At 37.3% G+C, this 16,744-nt stretch overlaps 1 protein-coding gene across 2 annotated transcripts in view; it reads left to right on the top strand.

Annotated features, from left to right (window-relative positions):
- LOC125322963 (pleckstrin homology domain interacting protein) overlaps window positions 1-16,744 on the top strand; it is a 108,801-nt gene that overhangs the window by 67,954 nt on the left and 24,103 nt on the right. For both annotated transcript variants that reach the window (XM_048297427.1, XM_048297426.1), the window contains exons 21-27: window positions 4,782-4,922; window positions 5,723-5,799; window positions 6,497-6,728; window positions 11,121-11,240; window positions 14,858-14,965; window positions 15,354-15,478; window positions 15,689-15,771. In XM_048297427.1, the coding sequence (XP_048153384.1) occupies window positions 4,782-4,922; window positions 5,723-5,799; window positions 6,497-6,728; window positions 11,121-11,240; window positions 14,858-14,965; window positions 15,354-15,478; window positions 15,689-15,771 (886 nt within the window). The remainder of the gene's footprint in view (window positions 1-4,781; window positions 4,923-5,722; window positions 5,800-6,496; window positions 6,729-11,120; window positions 11,241-14,857; window positions 14,966-15,353; window positions 15,479-15,688; window positions 15,772-16,744) is intronic.

The following is a 16,744-nucleotide window of genomic DNA, read 5'->3' as shown; positions in this document are numbered from 1 at the left end:
TTCCAGTAATCTCTAGACCTAAGAGCTACAGCATCAAGAATTCTAGAGGGTGTCTCACTCTATAGTACTGTTACCTTCTCTGGGAGCAGAGTAAAACAAGGCTTGTGTTAAAACATTGTCTTCATAGGAAAATTCAGTTGTATTCATACCAGTAGGAAATACTGATTTTTATATCAACTTCTGAAATTTATCAGATCTGCTCATATAATAATGATAATGATAAAATAATATTTTCTGCTGTTCCCTTCTAACTGAAAGAAGTCAAAAATACTGAAGTAAAATGAAAAAATGGGCAGGAATGAATGTTAGCATTTTGGATTGCAAGCTAAAGTGTAGGTCAGTAAGGAACACAGAGCAGTTGTAATTACATTTTGAGGAGATTCCAAAGCCCTATTGCTAATTTTTAATCCCAGGTCATTGTAGGGTGTGTTAAAAGTAGTACAGAATTATAGCTCAGTCTTTCTTCTTTAACAATATCTGCAATTTAAATGGAAGTCACATAAGTATTCTGCTATTGAAAGCCCACATTTCTTTGACACAGGTCATATGGAAAAGTGTTTGTATATGATAGCTTAAGGGACTAATGGAATTGGGGGGGAGAGACTAAAAGCTTGGGTATTTTGACCTGAATAGTATTTAGTAAATAGTATTTAGTATCACTGACCTGCAGGCTGAATGAGGAACTTGGTTTGACTTTCAAAGTCATTGGTGAGGAATAGGAATTTTTCTATTATTAAACAAAACCACTTAAAAACAAAGAGAAAAAACTTGACCCCCAAAACATTAATGAAAGAGGATAGAATGGAATTTTTCCATCTTAAGACTGGAGCTGTATTCCAAATTACTTGTTTTCAGGAGCAGAAGAGAGTTGAGGTAAATAACATGCTTAGGTAAATATTCCCAGTCCAAGTAATTAAGAGTATTAGTTTATTAAACTACTGGGATTAGAGCATTTTAATAAATATTTAAGAGTGTGAAATTTCTGTGCACTAGAGGGTTGATGTAATGTGTGTCCTAGTAAAATGTGACAAAAATGGAAATATTCCTCATTATCCTCAAGTGGAAACGTTATGGGAAAATTTCAAGGAATTAACATGGGAGATTGTTACGGATGGACAAAAGTAGGCGTATGTCTCTGTTGCGAGGTGTAAATGTGACTGTATTGTAAAGTAATAGAACCCAGGGAGGAGGAATGTGTGCTTTGTTCTACTGAAAGTGGCTTATTTGTGTTCCACAGAAATAAGTTTTTCTACTTATATGTTATTTAAACACTACTTCTATTTAAACACTACTTCTATTTAAATCAGCAAGATGTTAAGAGGAGAGTAAAACTCCTAAACTAAGCCTACTGCTTAGTGCCTGTTATCTTCACTGCTTTTGGAACAGTTCTTACTAATTTTTTACATATACGTAATTTGGTAAGAGTAAAACCTAAGTAATTATAGGCACTGATCCAGACTTGAGGAGACTGTGGAAGAGTGCTCTTTAGCCAAGTGAAAATGCCAGGGCAAGAAGCTGTGACCTGTTTAATGCTGAAGTTCTGATATTGGACATATGCTTGTGCCTTGCCCCTATTAAACTGTTCGGTAGAAGTTAATTCCTGTTGGCTTAAGGAAGGAGGAATTATTGTCACATGAAAAATAGATGCCGCTGGTTAAGAAATACCATGAAATTGCTATAGCCAAAGCTTCCCAAAATTGCTTCAGCCCTGTATGAGACTGCAGCAAAGCTGTGCTTCCCAGTGCTGTCCACGATCATAAGGACAGTAGAATGTAGTTTGGTCTGAGTTGTCAGGACATCACTGGGTTTCCACTGTACCTCTCACAAATGATGTTACCAAGACCCCTAGCGGTGTCCAGTGTCCAGTATCCCTCTCAAATACAGGAAATGCCATCATTTTTATTTCACAGCAAAACTGTTCTGACAGGAGCTGTAATTTTTGATGTATCAATAGATGTGCTCTGATACTGACTGGAAGCCTTGGACAAGATACAAGGAAGGTACTTGTCAGCATATATGACTGTTCATCAAAGTGTATAGAGAGAAAATGATGATTGTACCTCAAATCATAGGTTGTCTTGGCTTTGTTTCTCAGCCTACCATTAGAGTTGAGAGTCCAATTTCAAGCTCGCTCTTTAGGTTATGTATTGAGGGAGAGGAGGCATCAGCTGTGTTTCCTCAGTTATTGTTGAACGTGCTGGTGATAATTACATTTTGTCAGAAAAAAATCTGTAGTACTTTATAGTCAAACCTTCACATTGAACTCCACCCCTCCCCCAAATAAATAAAGTTCTGTCTTACAGCTTCTCATCAGATTTTGAAAAGCTAAGTTGAATAGAAATTATGTTAAAATACTTTTTTTTGGAGAGATGAGACAGTTGTATACCTTATGGCCCCTTTTCTCATCCCTGCTTGAGCAGTGGGTTTAGACAAGGTGACATCTAGAGATCCTTTCCAACTTCATTCTAGCATTCTGTTACTTATGGATAAGTACTTGTGGTTTTGTTTTCCTGGTATTTTTTGTGTTCTTGTTTTGGCATTGTATCTTTCCCAAAGCAGTTTGTTACCCTTCAAACTCACTCTAATCCAATATTTATACAGTGGTATTACTTTTTTCCATGAAGGAATGATTGGGGCAGGGGGGCTGGGGTGTTCTTTTTTCCCTTAAGCTTTGCACTGCCAGAAGAAAAGAACTCTTTTCAAAACCAAAGAGTAATGCAAAGTGCTTCAGTTTTCCAAGGATCTGTAGTTCTGTTTAAGTAGGGGAAAGCTGTATGTATAATAACTGTTTGAGAAACCTCACATCTGGAGAGAAACAGGGAGGTAAAGTTTTAGGACTTTCGTTTCTAGAGAGAAGACATGAACATTGCAGTCAAGCTGTAAAGTAGCTTCTGCAAAATATGTTCCCCTCATGGATACTTGACTAATTTGTTTCATTGGGGTTATGTGATTCCATTCTGTTGTCTGTGCTTTCTCTACTATGTTTCATGATGAAAAAGTCTCAATTCAGTTGCAGAAACAAGTTACTGTAACACTGGCTTTTGTGACCTCTTTGCTTCAGTAATGAGTCTTGAGATCTTGATGAGAAGTGAGCAGCCCCAGAAGGCTGGAGGACAGAAGGCTGTGTGATGGGCTCAGCCACTGGGCTTAGGGCTGCCTTGGAGCTGTTCTGGGTTGGGTCAGAGCAGCTTGAGGAGATCTGGTGTGTGCTGCCAGTTTGAATCCAGAAGGAGGAATGAGTGCCCCAGGTCTCAAAAGTCTTGGGCAATGTTAAAATGCTGATTGCTGAGCAGTCCCATTAGAAATGTCTCTGGTAGCTGTGCTGTGTGGTAACTTCCCCAGCTAGACAGAAGGACAGAAAAACAGAAGCACAGTACTCACTGAAGAGAGCATAGAGCAGTTTGTGTTCGTCCTCTGTGCTTTGATGAAAACTGGAACACAATTGTACAGAGTGGTGTGCTGGCGTACTCCACCGAACTGTTGCTGTTGTGCTTGCAGAAGGTGTGTATCTTCTAACAGAGAGCGTGGGAGAAAAACTAGTAACTAGGCTTTTGCATTTTAATGATGATTGTTGTGGCTAAGGAAAACTAAATCTTAGCTACTGTTGATTAGCCAAGTTTTAGTACAGCTTTGATGTAAAAAGTGGGAGTTATTTCCCTTAACAAGAAAATTTAACCTCATGAACCAACTTTTATCATACATGATAGGAAAGATCTTCTCTTTCCTACAAAAGAAAAAAAAAATCCAAGAGGAATATGTAAAAGCAGTCTGCTCTACTTAGAAGACTCTCAAAATATTAGTGCCTTTCTGTATTTTGTTCCCGTTCTGCTTTCTTTGTCGCTGGGACTGTTTTTTTCAACTATATCAGCACCTGATAGATATCCAAGGTTTTCTTCGTGGCAGAAGGATAGCACTGGGGAAATGCACCTCTTTTTGTGGCATCTAGGAATGTGCCCAGAAATTATTTTGTTGGATCTGAAGTTTGACTGTACAAGCCAAAAAAAAAATTAGCACAAAACTCTTGAAATTGAGATCATAACTCTTGGGTTTTTTCCCAGTGATTGGGGACTAACACAAGATTGCACACTTGGTGTGGAGAGCAAGTGTTTGCATTATATATATTCTACAGGAGGAACAAAATCTCTTAATGCTGGAGCATGAAGTGGTTCTAAATTACAGCTTTATTTCATTCTTTTAAGCTTCTTATCAACTCATATTCTTTCAAACTGACTCATTCATTTGAACTCTTCAATGCATCATCAAACCATTTAAAGGCTTGTATTTGCTAACAGTCATCTCTGTATGCTAAGGGATGTATTACTGTACGGGTCTCTCTTCTAACACATCTGACCCCTCGGTTGCAAAATAACACTCTGGACTTCTGTTTAAGAGTCTCCTTTCCTTGGCCATTTTTAGTGTAATTCTGAGCTTTTACAAGCCCTTAGCAGCCTATCAGTAGTTATGTTTTAGCCCTTGTTTTAGTCCTTATTAACTGACATGTACTTTGCAGAGAATGAGTATTTTTAATAATTACAGATTTAAAAATTGTGTTGTGCCTGAGAAGAAATTTAGTTATTTCCAGAATACACTGAACTGTTTGGTGCTTATATTCATTCAACTATGCATGTGGAGTGTTTTCTTTAGCAGCTCTTTAGACTTGGATTTGTAACTTTTTCCTAATGCAAAAATTGCTTCCTGGAATACTATTAATAAAGAAAATGCCATGTATTAATAAAATGTATGCTCAAAAATTATATATTTTGACTTTTGTATCTTCACAGAACCATTCTCATGATAATTTACTAGACGCTAGTGACTCAAAGAAACAAGCAGCTAATCAGCACAACTACCGTACAAGATATGCAGTAGAAGAAACTGCAAGGCCTGCTGAAGAGTTGGAAAATGGACACAGTTCTTCAGATGTAAGATCCTTATTCATGAGGCAGTCTTACATATTCCACTTCTACTCATTAAGCTCCTGCTTCAGCTAATGAAACATTGTTTCTAGTGGAAACTCAAGTTACATTTTTCCTTGTGTGTTTGCTTTCATGTCTTAAAAAAATTATGTTGTATTAGGTTTTCACACACTGTTGTATATGTTTAGCTTTGACTTAAAAAGTAATTGACAAAGGAGAAAAATGCTCATTTGTAAGGGTATTTTGCAAAGTATATGTGTAACTTGTAAGCCTAGTCAGTACTGCCCACATGGCCTAGCAGCGTGGTCACCAACTTTAGGTGACCCTGCTTGAACAGGGAGGTTGGATAATATGACCTCCAGAAGTCCCTTACATCCTCAATCATTCTGTGCTTTTGTAAATACGGTAGAGAATGAGTGATGAGTACATAAAGTTCATATTGGAGTTTTTTTTGATATTGAAAAGATGTGGAAATACTACATTAAAAAGACTTGAAATAATTTTTGCGAAGGTAAGCTAGCCTTGTCAAATGGTGATGAAAAATGTTGCTCTACACTGTGTCTGGCCGAGCACAGATAGCTTCATACTTCTTTATATAAGACCACTAAAGTAAAGGAACTATCTGCAAACTAAAATGCCTTTTTAGAATAAAGCTTCTAGAATGTCATATGTTTATCACACATATAAAGCCTAGAAAAGTTTTCATTCTATTGTCATATATTATAACTTAAGCTCTAAAGAAAATGCTTTCTTTTTCTCTGCCTCTCCCTCTGTCCCTACCCAATGCCCGCTGCTCTCCTTAATAGGAAGGGGAAGTAGTTGTTGCCAGTGGTGGAACATCAGAAGATGACGAAAGAGCATGGCACAGTGATGGCAGTTCTAGGTAAGTGACAGTATATATACCTTACAGAGAAAATACTTGCCAATAAGTCTTTAATAATTTCTGCTGTAAACAATTAATGAGTAATAACTAACACGTGTGCAGATTTAGAAGAAAAAGCTAACAAGAACATGAAACTTTCAGGATTTAATTTTCAGTCATATTGCTAACTAAAATTCAGGAAGATTTTGTCCTTGTTTGCTGGAAGCACAATTGTTTTGCAGGAAGGTATTTCTTTTCAGACACACAAATGTTGCAGGCAGGTAGTAGCAGTTTCCTATGACTCTGTCTGATCTGTGATCCTTGGTTTGAAATTAGCGAATAAATCATCCTTTATTTTTTTGTTCAAAGCTATTCAAAGCCAGAAATCTTGAAAACAATATCCAGACTTCAGTGTGTATCATCTTGAGTTGATGAAGTAAACAGGGTGTTTACTTTGAGGGATGCTATAAGTTAAGCTTCTTACAAGACCAAATGATGTCAGGGCTTTTTGTTTACTACCATTTAAATTGTAGATAGAATATAAGGTTTTAAAGATTAAATAAATTTAACTATTAAGGATTAAATAAATTTAACCATTAAAATATTGTAGTTAGCTAGACTGTTAACTGTAACCTTTTATTGGGTTATATTATGTAATCCAATGCACTTTTTAACTTTGGGGTTTTAATTTCTTTTTTCTTTGTTATATCTCATGTAGTGACTATTCTAGTGATTATTCTGACTGGACGGCAGATGCAGGAATCAATTTGCAACCACCAAAGAAAATTCCTAAAATTAAAACAAAGAAAGCAGAAAGTAGTTCAGAGGATGAAGAAGAACCTGAAAAACAAAGGAAGCAAATTAAAAAGGAAAGGAAAAAGGGTATTGAGGAGAAAGATGGACCATCAACATCACCAAAGAAGAGGAAACCCAAAGAGAGAAAACAAAAGGTTAGATGTTCTTTGTGTATTGCAGGTTGCTCATTCTTGCTAACTTAGAAATAATTTAATGAATGATTCAGTTACATATACACCTTAATATTGTCTGATTTTAAAACACATCATGACTTTCACTCATAACAAATGATAATTAAAGACTTGCAAGTCAAATGATAGATGGCTATAATGATACATTTGACATAAGGAACACTTCTAGTGTCCGTATCACTCTCCTTGCTCACACCAGAAACCCTTTCTGTGGAAGTAGAGTATTCAACTTCCAATACAATTGAGTATTGGTATAATGTGCCGGTATTTTTTACAGCTGTGCTGACCTGGCTCCCCATATAACTGCACTTTCTTTTAGATCTGCACAAGCGTGCCATTTTTTTCTGTCAATTCTGTATGATATATGATATTCGCATTATGCTTGCCACTGTACCTCCATCAAGGCAAATATGACTTCATCAGGATTTTGTTGTTTGTGTTTTGTTTGCTTTCTAATATAATGTAATTTCAGTTTAGATCAGTGCATAGAAATTTTCTGTGACTTTGGTTATTTTCAGTGTGTTTTTGAGAGGTTGTTTTGTTTTTAATTGTTAGATCTGAAAACTTCACTCTTCCTTCTTTCTTTACAGAGACCAGAAGTGATCTATCTGGTAGATGTTAATTGTTTTTGTAAACTTAAAGCTTCTGTTTTTGCAATACCCAAAGAAGCTAGCTGTATCGTCTAAACTAAATAACTGTATTTTGTTTATTTATGAGGTTAGAAGTCCTCAGCATTCTTTAAGATCATTATTTCAATGTTTTAGCCCTCATTAGAAGGTAAACTGACAAAACAGCTATTTAAATATGCAGGTTGGCACAGTGTCAGATTTACTGTGAATCTCTGGTATGGCATGCAGGATGTTAGGTGGTAGTCTTTATTCGTTGTTTAGGCTGCTTTTTTGTTTATTGTGCAGTTATTAGTTGTACTGTCAATGCTAATAGTATATTGGTATTTACACAGTCTGAAACCAAAAGAAGGTATCAGTAGACATAAGAAACCAAAGATGATGAGAAAAATATATGGTGGGGGGCTTTTTTAATGATTGAAACCTCTAGTTTAGCTTCTCATTATAAAATAAAAAACTGGTTGACAGCCTAATATTTCCACTTAGATTAAAACTAAACTGAGTGGTTTGGGAATCTTGCATCCATTTTAGTCCCAGTTATTGAGATGCAGGATGTCTTTAATTCAAAAAATATCAGGCCTAGATATTTCAGACTTTTAAAGCTGACCTGCTTATTTCTTGAGTCACAAGAAAATACGAGGCTGGAAGGAATTGCAGAAAATCATCTCTCTTTCCTCTATCCCATTAATTACACCTGTCATTTCTGACAGATGTTAGTCTTTGAAGTTTCTTTTGGTGGACATTTGACCTCCTTACTGAGCAGAGAGCTCACAGGCCTTTCCGATAGAAAGTTCTTCCTCATCCTGATCCTGATTCAAAATTAGGGCTTTTCATTGAGGAAAGAAGTTTTTACTGTCTTTGTAGCCACACAGAGAATCTTAGTGTAGCGGGTTGAGTTTGAAACCGGGCGGAAAACACCAATTAAATGTAGTGGTTTTGATTCAAAATATTCATTATTTACTTATTTTCCTTCTGTGAGATAAGAATTAGGAGAAAAGCAAAGCAGGCTACAAACCTTAAACAGTTGCAGTACAATGAAAGAGCTTTATTACTAACAGAATTAAAAGTAAAGAGAAAACAACAAAACAAAATTAAAGTAAATTCCCCCCCCCCCCCCCTCTTTCCAGCACTTCTCTCCTTTTATCCAGCTCACACAAGGGATAACAGAACATGGGATGTTAGTCAGTGTTGCAGTTCTTGAAAAGTCTCTCTCTTATGCTTAAGGAAAAAAGGGTTTTCCTTCAGTTGCACGTGGTTCCCAAACTGCCACCAATAGCAGACCCGCCCGGAAACAAACAGTCTGCTGTGTGTAGAACATCTCTCCCATGAAGAATTTCACAGTTCTTTCACACTACAGAACATGGGCCATCACATGGGGTTATTCATCTTTTTAAGGATAAGTTATTTTGGCCTGCACACAGAGGCTTTTCTTCGCCACAAGTCTCTAACAGCCTCTTACTACTTCTATATAGCCTGGCATAGGCACTCTTCACAAACTTCATAGGCACACGTTGATTCTCCACCCCCCCCCATGTTCTTCAAAATGGATTAAAGAGACAAACAGTTTGTGGTATTACAGTTTCTTACCACGGCATGCAAGAAGGTTTCTTTTAAGCTGCGCGCCAGAACCGCGGCACCGCCCTCTTTTCTCCCGTCGCCATGCTCAGCTCCGTCCCACGTGACTCACTTCTCTTTCTCTCTGACTCTGAAGCCGCCATGTTGAAGGGTGTTCTTGTTCGGGCTTTACGGTGGGGAAAGCCTCGCTCCCTCTGTGCTGCTGGCTGCATGGTGTCCTCTTCAGTTCAGCACGGAGTGTGCTGGCTGCAGACAGGAGGCTCTGCCGGCTCCCGCTGGCTCCGCCGGCTCCGCACGGAGAGGAGAGGGACCCGCCTGTCCCCAGAAGCCGCGCTGGATGGGTTTAGCTGTGAGCAGTCCATGGCTGGTTTGAGCTGCCTGCGGCTCTGGGACAGTCCCCCTCAGTGACCCAGGGTCCGTGCCGCAGCGATGGGAAAGGGGGAAAGGGGCAGTGGCCCCGGCCCGGCCCAGCGGGGCCGGGAGGCTCGGAGCCCCCCCACCTTCCAGCAGGCGAGCTCCGACCAAAAAGGGGAAAATCCCGCCTTTCGGTGCGGTTTAAATATGTAAATTGTGAGAAGCGTAATTGGTCTTAAAGACTGTCCATCAACTCAGGGTCAACCCAACACACTTAGAAATTAAGAAAGGAGCAGAGAAAAATTGACAGTCATGTCTATTAATGCATGGGCTTCATGATCTTGAATGGTGCTTACATTTCTAATCTCCTCTACCAAAAATCAGTCTAAAAAATTGATATGGCAGTGAAGAAGGACAAGGAAGGATCACCCAGAAAGATCAAAAGTAGAGAACATTTTTGGTTCTTTTGGGCAGACACAGAGCAGTCTCTCTTAGAAGGGAGAGAGTTTGGAAGAGATATGATGAAAAAGCTTGTATAAAACTATCATGGTTTAGAAAGGAATAAATTCAGAATGATGTCCTTCCTTATTTTGTTACAATAAGATGTAGCACCCAATGACGCAGACATGAAGCTCAGAACTGAGCCGTTTCCCCGTTCAACATCCCTATCCCCCCCAAAAGCAAACAAACACCCCAAATCCACCTGAGCATGTAGTCAGGTAGTGGAACTAATTACTAAAGCATTTAGTAGAGTTGCAGAAATTACTTTAAAAAGTCACTGGAAATAGTGCCTTCCTGTTGAATAACTAAGATCAAGTTTGGCTTCCAGAGAGCTTTAAACTGATGATTAATGTGTAAAGATATGACAAGGGAAGGTTCTCTGGTTAAAGGCTGTTTCTTACCTTCCCATAATTCACCAGTTAGCTGGACACTTTGCTCTGATGCAGTGTATCAGTTTTTTGCAAGACAGACCTGCTTGAACCTCAGAATTCACAAAGTGCTTCTATGTTATTGATTTATTACAATAGAGAGGTTCTGTTTTAATTTTTTTTTTGGTGGACTTTTTTTTTAACTTTATGTATATTTTTTTCCTGTGATACTTGCTGGTGCACTCATCAAAGTACTACTTGTCATATGAAACCACACTTGAATTTGTGTAATGGAATTACATGTGGTGTATCCTATTTGCAGTCTGGAGATGCAGAGTCTTCCATCAGTGGCTGTATGGAGTGGATTTCTGTACAGCCATCCAGGGTTGCTGTCTGTACACACATAAGATCCTGTTAGGAATTTCAAAGCAGCCTTGCTTGAATGGTTGTACAAACCCCTGCTTAATCTGACCTATTAGATACAGACAAGCAGTGTGCACCTAGGACAAGCAACTGCAGTGAGTGTCATTGCTTTCAAGTATGTGATGTGGAAATACATTCAGAAAGTGCAGTTCCACTGCACTTTATAGTAAATATGCCAGTAGGTAAGGTGGATGTACCCAATCCAGGTAATTTTCACATGATTCACCTCATAAATCTTTTCCTCCTTGTTTTGTGCAAGGTTCCCTAATTGGAGGCAGCTGTATAATTTAGTGCTGTTTTGGTCAAGGCAACCAAGTGGATTAGAGTAAATGACATGCTTCCGTTTTTTTCTTTTTGGGCACAAGACATGGTTACTGGACTGTTATTAAATTCAGTTTTTGTTAGAGCTCATCCCCACACACCCCTGCAAAAAAACTCAAAAGGCAGTTAAAATTAATCCTCACGCTAGCAAAAATTTCATACTAATCTGATGTGTATGTTTTCTTCAGAGGCTGGCTGTAGGAGTTCTGGCAGAAAATGGTTTGACGCTGGAAGAATGGCTGCCTTCAGCATGGATTACAGATACTGTTCCTCGGCGGTGCCCATTTGTGCCACAGATGGGGGATGAGGTATTGTAGTTAGTTTTCCCTATGTGTCCTTGCTTCTTTTGGCTTGTTTTTGCCTTTTTTATTTTAATCTGTGCATTTTTTCCCCAGAGACTTACAATCAAAATATTTCGGATTTTCTTAAAAACATTCTTTGATCTAGCTAAAATTTGCTTTCACTTCCTTGTATTTAGAAAATATTCTGCACAGTGTTGCTTTGACGTCTAAAAAAAAATTATTATTATTATTATTATTATTATTATTATTCCTTGCTGTTGCAGTAGTGTGCCTTCTTGTATGGTATTCAGTGTGTTAATTTCCTTTTGACACCTGTAGACAAGCTGTATGAGGTGCTTTATGTCATGAAAATATTCCTTAATTGTAGAGCATTTGGTATGCTGAAGAACAGGTAAGAAATCAAATATGAAATTAAGCCTGGAAAACATACTTCAGTTTGGGACTTGAAGTAAAAACCAGGAATTAAGCCTCTGGGGGAAGGTTGTGGGTTTTTTTGTTTGGTGTGATTGTTTTGAGTGGACAATGTAATTTTTAAAAAAAAATCATTTATTCAGAAGGAAAACTCTGATATTGTCCTTCTCACTTGTGTTCCTGATATCAGAAAACTTCTGCTAGTCTCTTAGAACAGAAAACCACAAGAAAAATTTTATTTATATGTATTTTATACCAACCAGACTGTAAACACTCTGTAAACATGACCCGATGTCTGAAAATACAGTAGCAAAAGGACACCCACCAGTTTCTACTTTGGAATATGTAGCAAGTGAACATTACAGTGAATTGTACAAATAAGTAGTATTGGATAAAATGCAGTCTTGAAAGCCAGAGTCTGTGCATGTTTAAAACCCCCTCAGGTTAAAATAAGAGGAAATAGCTGGCTTATGCTGTAATGGGCAGTGTGTTGTCTCCTTGGGGAGCAGCATGTTTTCTGAGTTGCTAAACAGAGTTGTTGTATAGATCAGACCTACAGAATGCTGTTGGAGAAATACTTGAAACGGTGGCAAAGTTGATTAACTTTGTTCCCAAGCTAAAGCTTTTTGTGGGCACCACTTTAGAAACTGAATCAGAAGCAGAGGTTGCATGTGCAAGCAGTTTTGTTTTTACTGGATCACTTCACAGATCCAGTTCACAGCACAACTGTGCAAAAATTACATTGACAAAGCTAGTGAGGGACGGAAGGAGCATTTGAAGTTGAGAGATGCAACAAGAGAAAATGCTTATGGATTTATACCCTCCAGTAAGCATGTTTTGGAAACTCTGCTGTTCAAAGATCAAATCCAAATAAATATATTTGGTGCCTGATACCATCTGGATACAGTGAAGCAGGCAAGGATTTATCAGTACCATACTGCTCAGGAGACTTTAATATCGTATTGGTTTAGTAAGATAAACTGTTGTGTTTGATTTGGCACCTGCTGAATAGCATGTACAGTGTGTACTAGGAATATCTAAGTGGGGTACATCCTTTTGCTGAAAATGCTTTATATGGGAGAACAGGAAGTTTCCTGTCCTGTGCCTAGAAAGGAGGAATAATTGCACCAATAGAGAGTACGTTTGTAATCTAGCTGCTCTGTCTGAAATTCCATCTCTGATACTTGCCTTCCCCAGATTTACTTAATATGTGAAAAGAAATTATTAATCTAGAAAGTTACTTTTGAGATTCACAGAAATAAAGGGTTGGTTTAATTAGAAAAATGTTGTGAGAAGAGATATTGTGTGGCCTTCCAACATTTTGCTGGATAGTAGGTATGTTTTATAAGATTTGGGAGGAGAGATATTTCAAATTTGTTCTCAAGCTGTACAAAAAAGTAAGAAAAAACAGTAGTGCTATATTTAGTTACACTTAGTGCATAAGAATAGCACGTGCCACCACATTTCCCTTTCTGAATAGTGCTGTTTACAGATCTCTGCCATGTGTCTTGAGGAACAGTGGAAATACACCAGAGAGATGGGGCTGCAACTTCCCTGTCTGAATATCCAAATACAAGGCGTGTTTGTTGGAGTGTTCTGCCATTAACACAGATAAAGAGCAGTTTTGTCTGTGTCCTACAACAAACATGAAGAAGCAGGAATTAATCAAGAGTAAAAAGAATAGTTCCTGGTAAAAGACATGAATTTTTTTTCTTCACAGAAATCTTCCAAATTTGTTCTTCTGACAGAAGATGCAATGCTTAGAGCCATTTGCAAAATACAGAATATTTCACTTCTGTAAAGAGTAGGTTGAATTTATGTAGTGGTTTCACAGAAACACTAAGTGTAGCAGAGATTGTTTGTAGCCTGTGCACTTTTTTGTTTTGATTCACTGGAAGGTATGGGAAACAATCATCACAATGTTGAGAGTGTAATGTAAAGTGGCCTTATTTCAGATTTGTCTCAGTAGCCTCTTCCTTTTCCTGACAGATAGATTCTGACAATGCCTAAGAGATTCTCACTGCTTTCATGCCTTTTGTAGCTGTTATGTGTTTTGTCCCTATGAGGATATTGTGTATATTGAATACTCTAAAACCAGATTTAAAAAAAATGTGATGCTGAGTCCTTCTCCATTTAAAAGAGTTAAAAATTTCCATGTGACACTAAGAGTTCAGTACCTGTTAATGTAGAAAGTTGGCAGACACTTCTTTACAATGTTTTAAACAAGAGTTTTGGAAAGCAGATAGAAATACAAATATTAGTGTGTTTATTTGTATATTTTAAAACTTAGGGGGATTTCTGCTCTGCTTTTTTTTTTTGTTGCATTGGACCTTTACATTAAAGCTATCTTTCCCTCATGCTGTTAGATGGAAATCCCATGTTGGGACACTTACAGAGGATCTTTTGTTTGGCATGCATCGTACCAAGAATACAGCCATTTATCAGATTTTGTTCTAGCTAGTTTGTGGAACCTCTGTTTTGCTTTTCAAATACATTCCTTGAATACATGTTTATGGGTTTCAGCTTACTACCTCATTACAGTGATGGCTTATAATAAAAGTGTTCATCCATGTGGTATCTTATACAACAAGATCAAAGTAGAACTGTTAGACTCTGGATGTCTGACCATGGAAATTTATACTGGAAGGATTAAAAAAAAATTAATAAGCACTGGAAATGTCTTTTTTAGTTTGTTCATGCCTTTGTTAAGCTATTTTTTCAGTTACATGGAAGCAAACACCAAAATCTTACCAGAACAATAACAGACTTTTCCTTCTAGAATATATTCTTGTTCAAAAAAGATACGATAGATAGTGAATTTCGTGATGCTTGATTGTTAACTTAGGGCTGTCCTGCAGTGATGATTAACCAGGTGGATTAGTGGAATTCTTGTTGCTGTCACTGAGTTGCTCTGTGGTACAATGATACATGGATGGTTTTGTACTGATTTTGTTTTGGTTTCACATGTAATTTAGGGTATTTTGTTCATACAGAAAACAGTGTTCTAAGTATTTCCTGCTTTTTTCTATAAATGTTTCTGTAATAGCTTTTAAAATTTTCCTCCACTTAATTTTTTAAGAACCCACAACTTTTGCAGGAAAACAGACTGAAAAGTTGATGAAAGAGAGAGTACACACACTGTATGGCAGTGACTTGTTAGCATTTCAGCTCCTCAGAGTCTTTGTTGGATAACTGTCACACTTCACTTTTAGGTCTACTATTTCCGACAAGGTCATGAAGCATACGTTGTAATGGCCAAGAAGAACAAAGTATATAATATTAATCCCAAGAAACAACCATGGCATAAAATGGAATTGCGGGTATGACTTCTTTTTCTTTTTTGTTTATATCTTAATATTAAAAAAAAAAATAGAAACTAACTGGAAGTAACTCCTTGATAGAAATAAATTTAGTGCTCCTAATATTGTAAAATAAGAGGAAAAATTTAACTTAATAGTCAAATGAAACCAGACCTTCAACTGTGCTACTTTTTGTATCTGCTCGAGCAGATGAGATGGTTATACTTCACAGCAAATTTTTCAAACATATTGCATTGTGAAATAATAGCTTGTTGTGGAAGACTAAATTTCAGATTCTTGATTTTGATGTGATCTGGCAGAAATATAGTATATTCAATATACCCATATTTTCATGTTTCAGAAAGCTATTTCAGTTAACTTCAGTGGTGGTACGTTTTGTTTATTCTAGGAGCAAGAGCTGATGAAAATAGTTGGGATTAAGTATGAAGTGGGATTGCCTACTCTCTGCTGTCTTAAACTAGCTTTTCTTGACCCTGATACGGGTAAACTGACTGGAGGAGCCTTCACCATGAAGTAAGGAAAGCAGTATTGTATGCAAATTAGGAGTTTTCTTGGAGGGGGATGGCCAGGGGGGTGTTGAGGTTGAAAGTTAAATGATGACAGTAATATTGACCTTGTGCTTTTCAAGTGTTGGATTCGAAGTGTTAATTTTTTTATGTAAGTGCCTTACTGTATGCTTTTTCTGTTTTATCACTTAATAGTTATGTGTTCTGTTGTAATTAGGTACCATGATATGCCAGATGTCATAGATTTCCTAGTTTTGAGGCAACAATTCGATGATGCGAAGCATAGGCGATGGAATATAGGTGAGTTGTGGGAGAGTTGCGTGCTGTGGTTTTGTTTGCTTGTTTTTCTAAGTTTCTACCTATTTTCATGATAACTTTCTTAAAAGTAGGTTATAGTAAATAAATCCTAATACTGTGCTGAAATCAGAGACTAAGATATGCCCATAGTTAGCTGGGGAATTCTACTTTGTCCTTGATCAAAGTGTCAGCAAGCAAGCAAAATAGTGAAGGTGATCTCTAAAAGAAACTGCAAAGAAAAAGTCAGTTGTATATTTGCAGAGCGAATAGTTAGGGATAGGTTTGAGGAATATGGTGTTTATTGCTAGCTGATAACTTCTTGTAGCCTATATATTGTGTGTATCTTTTTTTTTTTTAATCGAAGGCCCTCCTACAACTGCATTGCTACTAGGATTATTTTTTTTTCAATTTCTGAAATATCTGCTGAAAACATGGAAATAATTTTTAAAAAATTGGAAATTGATTTCTAGATTGTACAAAGAGTGCTCTTTCCATCTCCTTACACTTTTTGAATTCTGTTCTAAACCCTGTGGTTTAGCTGCGTTGAAGTGTATATAATTATAATTCACTGCTAAGTGATGAGGGAATGACTTGGATTCTTTTTACTTTGCCTGTGCTCAGTTATTTTGGAGTACTGGATACTGGAAGAATGCCCATGACTGTTAGGTCCTCCAGTCAGATCAATTTCCTAGTCATCTTTTCCATATGATGACAAAGATCACCTTTCAGCAATGGAATAAATTAATCTTCTGTCCTATGATATCCTTAGGTTGTGTGCCTTAGCAGTAGATGTATAAATTACATGATGGCATAGGAGTAAGTTCCACATCATCTCATACTTCACACTATGTTGTCTGAAAAGACAGTTCATCTTCAGTTCTATTGGGAATTTGGTAAAGACCTAGGCTTCTGATCCACTAAGAAATGTAAACCTGGATTTCTTCTTCAAAGATCATTTCAGTTTAAAGATCTCTTA

Source organism: Corvus hawaiiensis, chromosome 3, assembly GCF_020740725.1.
Source record: "Corvus hawaiiensis isolate bCorHaw1 chromosome 3, bCorHaw1.pri.cur, whole genome shotgun sequence".
In the NCBI taxonomy this organism is placed as follows: Eukaryota; Metazoa; Chordata; class Aves; order Passeriformes; family Corvidae; genus Corvus; species Corvus hawaiiensis.
Note: the sequence above shows the minus strand (reverse complement) of the source record. Positions and strands in the feature narration are given on the sequence as shown.